Raw genomic sequence first — 7640 nt, 5'->3', positions numbered from 1 at the left:
CTGGAAGCCTCATCTTCCTCCTCCTCTTCAGCAGAATCCCAGGGGGGTCCCCAGCCGAGAATCTGCCCAGGGGTCTCTCCGTCCTTGTTCTTTATGCCCATGGCGGAGGGGCAGCGACTCAGCAGTGGCAGGAAGAAGTCCGTGTAGGCTGTTGACGAGAGAGCAGTGGGCAGAGGTCAGCCAGGACTCCTGCTCCTGGGCAGGCCGCCATCTTGGATTCTGCTGGTTACTCTCTGCCTCGGTCCCAGGGCAGCGGGCAGGGTGGCCACAGGGATGCCTCCTGGGCACCGGGCAGTAACCATCCCGGGCAGACACAGACCGACGGTTTACCACAAGCGTGATAAGCTTGGTAGTTAAGACATTCTAACCAGTGTCTGTCCTCACAAGCATTTTAGTGTCCTGGGAGCTCCTGATGTCAGATGACATTTTCTGGCCTGACTCCAGCCACTGCAGACAGTGACAAAATCCCTTGATTATTATTATTATTTTGGTAAAGCGTGCATGTGCACACTGGAGAGAGAAAGTGAGAGCACCCCCCGGGGGATGACTGTGCCACAATCTCGTCTCCATTCTCCCCTCGGGATATTTGGGCATGCATGCACATGCGCCTAGCGTGTCTTTCAAACCCCTGGGGCTGGGAGTTGAACTGTGCAGTTGGCTACGAGGGGTCCAGCTGCCTAAATCACCGTACCACCTGGTTGGCCCTATGTATCTATTTTGGGCCTGGACATATTGTCATTATATATCCCTCGTGTTTCCTCCTGAGACTGTAACTCAGACTGCCAAAATATCTGGAACTCTACTCTGTACCATCATAAATGTACGGATATATCGTATTTATCATTTTATGTCACTTAAGAGTTTCTTTGTTGGAACCAGCAGTTAGTGTAATGGCTATGTCGCTGGACTCCCATGTAGTCGACCGCGGTTCGTGTCCCGGACCTGGTGGCTTAAAAAACTCATGCTGGGTGCGTGTGCGTGCGTGCCCAAGATCCCGAGAGGAGAATGGAGAAGGGATTGCAGCGTGGCCATCCCCCCTGGGGGGTGATTTCTCGCTTTCTGTCTCTCTGTCTCTCTCTGTCTGGCGAGCGCATGCGCCTATAGCAAAAACCTCTCAAAAAAAAAAAAAAAAAGAGTTTGTTAAATGCCAAGGCTGTGTGCACTCGCCAGAGACTGAAAAGCAAGTACCCTGCGAGGGGGCGTGGTCACACCACGATCCCGGCTCCATGTCTCCATCCTTTCAGGAACTGCACGCTCACATGGCTGGCGTGACTTCCAAGCCACTGGGCCAAGATCTGAATCATGGACAGCCAAGTGGAATCCAGCGTCCTTAGCCAGTAGGCTATGGGGGTAGTTGTTTTGTTTCATGAGAGAGAGTCAGACAAGCACCCTGGACAGTCTCACGCCACCCCTGCTGCTCTTCTCAGCCAGCCAGGATCATGGACGTGTGTCCAGGGTACACGGCGACCTTGGATCCACGCTTGGCTCTTTCACATGGCCTAGTGTTGTACAGCATGGCGTATTCACTGTGCCACTGCAGCAAGGCCTCGTTTATATCACTTTTCAATAAACTGAGGAAAACAGCGTTTTCAGGGGAATGTCTCTCGTGCAGCCTCACCCAGGGCATGCTGGAAGGAGGGTGGAGGTGTAGACCGGCAAATGCATTGGGGTCACAGAAATGCTGCCAGCAGCAGAGCAAGCACTTTCTAAATGACTGTGGACCTTGGGCAGGGGAGAGGAGGCTAAGATGGAGGGTCTCCCTCGAGGGCTGGAGAAATCCTTGTGTTCATGATGCCTGCTTCACTGCCAGCACAGGCGGCCTGGCCAGGCCTGCCTGCTGTGGCCACCATCACCTCCTCTCGAGGGACCAGAGGAAGGCGAGCGAAGCAGCCTCCCTTCCTGTGGACCTACTTTCTCTCCCCGGGGTAAGAGGAAATGGGCCAGCAGTTCTGCCTTTTTACTCCACCGGGCTAGAAAGCACGGTCATACCTGGCAGAAAGGCAGGACGGGCCCAGTTTCAGCTGGCCAAGGCTCACCACTGCCCACTCAGACCACATCCGGGCAAGGGGAGGGGCGCCTCTCCTTGGTCTCCCTGTGACCAGTCACCGTCCCTCCCATTTCATCCTCCCAGTGACTACCGGGTTCTGTCTTGCCACTGCTCACTCCTCACCAGGGCTTGCTGCTAGTGTGAGGGTGGATGGTGCTCAGGCACGTATGGGAGGTTCAAATCCACAGGTTTTGGGGCCAGCAGGTGCGCAGTGGTTCAGGTGCTGGACTCCCACATGGCTCACCAGGGTCTGAGTCCCAGACCCGGAGGCTTGAAACTCACGTCAGCCCGTATGCCTGTGTGCCCCAAATCCCAGGAGAATAGAGAAGGGACTGTGTTGTGGCCACACCCCTAGAAGGTGATTTCTTTCTCTCCCTCTGTCTCTGTCCAGTGAGTACATGTGCCATATAGTGAAAATCTCTCTCTCAAAAAAAAAAAAATTCCTGGGCTTTAAGAAGTAAGGCCTTCAACTGTAAAACCGTGATAAGTAAAATACGGTACAGAATATTAAATAGCCACTAAAAATGATGTTTTGTGTGAAAAAAGCTGAATATAAAACTGTACATAGGGGGACCAGCAGTTAGCATAATGGCTATGTCGCTGGACTCCCATGTAGTCAACCACGGTTAAAGTCCCGGACCCAGTGGTTTAAACCCACGCCGGATGCGTGTGTGCGTGCGTGCCCAAGATCCCGAGAGGAGAATGGAGAAGGGATTGCGGCGTGGTCATCCCCCCTGGGGGGTGATTTCTCGCTTTCTGTCTCTGTCTCTGTCTGTCTGTCTGGCGAGCGCATGCGTCCTATAGCGAAAACCTCTCCAAAAAAAAGAAAGAAAGAAAGAAGAAAGAAAGAACGAGAACCAGACTGGAAGGAAATATGTAACGTTCTAGTCTCTGAGTGGTAGGACTATAAGGTACTTTCTCCCCTATTTTATTTCATTGATATTTTATTGTGAAAGAATATAATTAAGTTGCAATTTTCTTTCTAAAGGAAGAAAGAATAAAGGCGATAACTATTAACAGTTTGCTGTGGTCTCTTCCAGTCCTGTCTGGATGTACATAAATGCATACAGATGAGAAATTTATTTAGAGGCGTGTGACAGTGCTGTTCGGCAACTTGTTTTTTTCATCTAAAATCGCATCTGTATTTTTCCACAGGAATATATAGTCTGCTCCGTTCTTTTTGATGATTGTGTAGTTAGTGTTCCACTGTGTGTATGAAACAAACAAATCTTCCCACCTCCCATCGACAAATTTTGTTTCCAAAAATATGTGGCCTCGTACATAAACTTCTGTGGACTCATTACAGTATTTCTGTGAAGCAGGTTTTCACAAGTGGAATCTATGAGTCAAAGAACATGCACAATTTTGCTAAATTGCTCTCAATAAACTTCTGCCAAGAATATACACATGTGCTTATATTTTCTTAAACCAAAGTTAAATATTATAACCCCCTTTTACTTGGCCAATCTGATGGATTAAAAATGATTAATGAAGTTTTCCCTTTCATATGTATTTTGGCTATTTGTATTTCTTTTGTGAATGACTTGTTTATATTCTCTATCCACTTTTTCCATGGAAATTACGTATACTGATATGACAGTTATTTATACTGTATGGGGGCGGGAGGGCGGGGGTGTCTTCAAAAATTAATTAAAATGTGTATTATGAAAAAACTACTAACGGATTTTTAAAAAATTTTGCACTAAAATAGACTTATGCTTTAATTCCGTTTTCCACAAACTTTTTGAAGTTCCCTCATATATCATGTCTATTACATATATTCTAAATACTTTCCCTATCTGTCAAAGTTTTATGTAGCTGAATATATATTAATGTTTTTGGACTTTTTAGCGTATATTTACTTTTACCTTTTTAAAATGACCTTTACTTTAAAAGTTCAAAAAAGTACAAAGTACAGTACAATAAATACCTTCTTCCTACCATAGGTATGTTGATAAACTCATCTTTTTTTTTTTTTTTTTTTGAGAGATTTTTGCTATAGGGCATACGTGCTCGCCAGACAGACAGAGAGAGACATAGAGACAGAAAGTGAGAAATCACCCCCCGGGGGGATGGCCATGCCGCAATCCCTTCTCCTCCATTCTTCCCTCAGGATCTTGGGCACGTATGTACACATGCCTGGTGTGGGTCCAGAACTTGAACTGTGGTTGACTACACGGGAGTCCAGCGACGTAGCCATCACGCCATCTGCTGGTCCCGAATAAACTCATTTTTACAATATAATTTTATTTTAAAAAACTAAAACTATCGAGGCCAGCTGGTGGCATGGTGGTTAGGGGTGCTCATCTCCTGTATGGCCAACCACAGTTTGAGTTCTGGACCTGCTGGCTGGCTTTCTTGCTTTCCCTTCCTCTGTTTGTCTCTGTCTGGTTGAATTAAAAAAAAAAACAAAAAACCCACAAACAAAAACAAATGGAATTAAATAATTGTTTAAAGAAAGAAAAAAATAACTAAAACTGTCATAAATAAAGCTAAATAAAGCTAAAGTTTTCTTTGATATCACTTTCCAAGTTTTATTTCTCGTTAGGGGGTAACCACTCCTATGAACTTGTCATGTACCTTCCTGTCACAGCTAGGTGTTTAATCTGCTGGAATTTACTTTTGAGTAAGGTGTGAGGTAGGATTCTCTATGTCCCTAGATGAGCCAACTATTCTAATATCATTGATTAAATAATTCACTCCCTCCCAATGCCACCTTTATCAATGATTTAGCAATATAGATAAACTTTCCCTATATATATATATTTAGTTATTTATTTCCCCTCAGAGGGCACCTGCACTTGCCCAGGGACAGAGAGGGAGCGGGAGAAAGCACCCTAATGGGGTGTGGTCACGACACATCCCTTTTCTTCCCTTTCTCCACCCTGTCAGTATTTCAGGTACACATGCACATGTGCCTCGCATGTTTTTCTTTCCCTTAAAAAAAAAAGATTAATTTTATTCATTATTATTATTTTCTTTAATTTGCTACAGAGCTCATGTCCTCACTAGAGGGAGGGAGAGAGAGTGAGAGAGAGAGAGAGAGAAAGCAAGTCACCAGGTCCAGAACCCAAAACCCACACTGCAGTTGGCAATGTGGGAGTCCAGTGCCCCAACCATGCCACCTGCTGGCTCCTCTTCAGTGTTTCTCAAGCCACCAAGGCAGGGATCCTAGTCACGAGTGGCCATGTGATCTGGCTCCCTTAACTACTAGGTCACACGGCTGGCTCTCCCTGTCATACTTTCTTTCCTTCTTTCTTTCTTTCTTTTTTTTTTGCTATAGGGCGCGGGTGTTCACCAGAAAGAAAGAGAGACAGAAAGTGAGAAATCACCCCCAGGGGGATGGCCATGCCACAATCCTTTCTCCTCCATCTCCTCTCAGGATCTTGGGTATGCACACGTGCCCGGCGTGAGTTTAAGCCACCAGGTCTGGGACTTGAACTGGAGTCCAGTGATGTAGCCATTATGCCAACTGCTGGTACCTCCCTGTCATACTTTCATACTGGGAAAAATAAACATGGAAACGTTTTGTGGAAGAGAAATTTGTCTTCTCTTACCCATAAGACGACACGATTTCTACCTTAAAGGGATGGACATGCTAACTGGTAAAGAGAACACTTTTTTTTAAAAAAATTGCTTACTTAATTTGATCTATTGTTCTTTTTCTTCAATTTGACCAGAGACAGAGAGAGAGGGGGAGAGTGATAGTGAGAAAACAAGCCACTGGGTCTGGGACTTGAACTGTGGTCGGTCATGTGGGAGTCTAGTGCCTTAACCACCACACCACCTGCTGGCCCTGAGAGCACTTCTTAAACATAGCAGTATCAAGAGGCCAGATGGCGGTACGCAGTAATGCAGTGCTCTGCAAGGTTGACACTCATGGGAAGGTTCCAAGTTCAAGACTGGGTAACTCTGACATGTTGGGCATGTGCGTCCCATGACCTGGGGCTGGCTGAACTTAGGAGTGGACTGTGAAGACCCTGCTGGGAACATCTATTTCTTGCTCATGGAAAAAAGAAATAAAGCTAAAAATAAATAAGTAAGAATGTCAGTATTAGAAGCTTATACCGAGGGCTGGCCATATAACAGAGTGGATAAGTGCTATGTATTGGGAGGTGGATCCCATGGGGATGGCTGTGGTTCAAATCCCAGTCCCAGAAGCTCGAGAGACACTGGTCATGTGCATGTGTGTGTTTGCCCAAAATCCTGATAGGAGACAGAAATGGAGGAAAACTGATTGTGGGGTGACTACTAAGCCCCCATGAGGGCTGCTTCCTCTCTTCCCTCTCTCTCTCTGGCATATGCCCTCTGGCAATTAAAAACCCATTCCCCCCAAAACAACAATGAAGCTTATAGGAGTGGAGACTGACCTAGGCTCAGCGGAGGAAAAGGTGGGATAGTTGGAGAGGCCTTCAAGGAGCAGGTGGGGGTTCAGAAGGGAGGACGTCTCTTAGCAGAGTGGGAGTCAGGTAGGAAGCGGGGAGCAGGCGTGTGCAAGATATGCCGGGGTCACTGAAGTCAGAGCGGGGAGCTGGAGTCACAGCTGTGAATGTGCGTGGTGGGAGGTCAGGCTAGACAGGCAGGGGACACAGAACGAATGGCTGAGGCACCTTAAAACGAGGCCACAGCCACTCCACCGTGCACAGTAAGGTGGCAGCGGGTAAGTGTGTAGGACTGTGCTGGCACAGAGCAGATGGGCGCTGACTGTTACATTAAAAACACCCAGGTTGGGACCAGCAGGTGCCGTAATGGTTATGTTGCTGGACTCCTACATAGTTGACTGTGGTTTGAGTCCCAGATCAGTCGCTTAAAATCCACGCTGGGCATGTGTGTGTGCATGCCCCAAATCCCAAGATGAGAATGGAGGAGAGGGGAATGAGGCGTGGCCATCCTCCGGGGGGATGACTTCTCACTTTCTGTCTCTCTGGTGAGTGCATGAGACCTATAGCAAAAATCTCTTAAGAAACAGAATCAGGGACAATCAGTTGGGCATAATGGCTGTCGCTGGACTCCCATGTAGTCGACTGTGGTTCGAGTCCCAAACCCAGTGGCTTAAACTCATGCCAGGTGTGTATGCGTTCGTGCCCAAGATCCCGAGAGGAGAATGGAGAAGGGATTGTGGTGTGGCCATTCCCACTGGGGGGTGATTTCTTGCTTTCTGTCTCTCTGTCTCTCTCTGTCTTTCTGGCAAGTGCACGTATCCTATAGCAAAACAAACAAACAAACAAAAACAAAACAAAACAAAAAAACTCTCAAAAAAACCCAAACAAACCAAAACCAAACACAAACAAAACCAGGGTTGCTTGGAGCTTCATTCTTTTCTCATGGACTTTGAGAGAATGACCCCTTTTCTCTTTCTCTCTCTCTTTTTTTTTAAAGAGAGATTTTTGCTATAGAGTGTGCATGCTCACCAGAGACACAGAAAGAAACACAAAGAGAGAGAAAAAGTGAGAAATCATCCCCTGGGGGGATGGCCATGCCGTAATCCCTTCTACATTTGCCTCTTGGAATTTTGGGCGTGCACAGAGGCACACGCGCACACACACACACACACACACACACACACACCTGCCATAAGTTTCAAGCTGCCTTG

General features: G+C 47.0%; 1 protein-coding gene across 1 annotated transcript in view; it reads right to left on the bottom strand.

Annotated features, from left to right (window-relative positions):
• The window catches only part of NFKBIL1 (NFKB inhibitor like 1), a gene marked incomplete in the record, with an annotated part of 15145 nt that overhangs the window by 992 nt on the left and 6513 nt on the right, over positions 1-7640 (bottom strand). The window contains 1 exon segment of the mRNA XM_027774105.1: positions 1-148. Coding sequence (XP_027629906.1) covers positions 1-148 — 148 coding nt within the window.

The sequence above is a fragment of the Tupaia chinensis genome, unplaced genomic scaffold (genome assembly GCF_000334495.1).
Source record: "Tupaia chinensis unplaced genomic scaffold, TupChi_1.0 Scaffold000403_1, whole genome shotgun sequence".
NCBI classification, from domain to species: domain Eukaryota; kingdom Metazoa; phylum Chordata; class Mammalia; order Scandentia; family Tupaiidae; genus Tupaia; species Tupaia belangeri.
The sequence above is the reverse complement of the archived record's forward strand: the minus strand, read 5'-3'. Positions and strand labels throughout refer to the sequence as shown.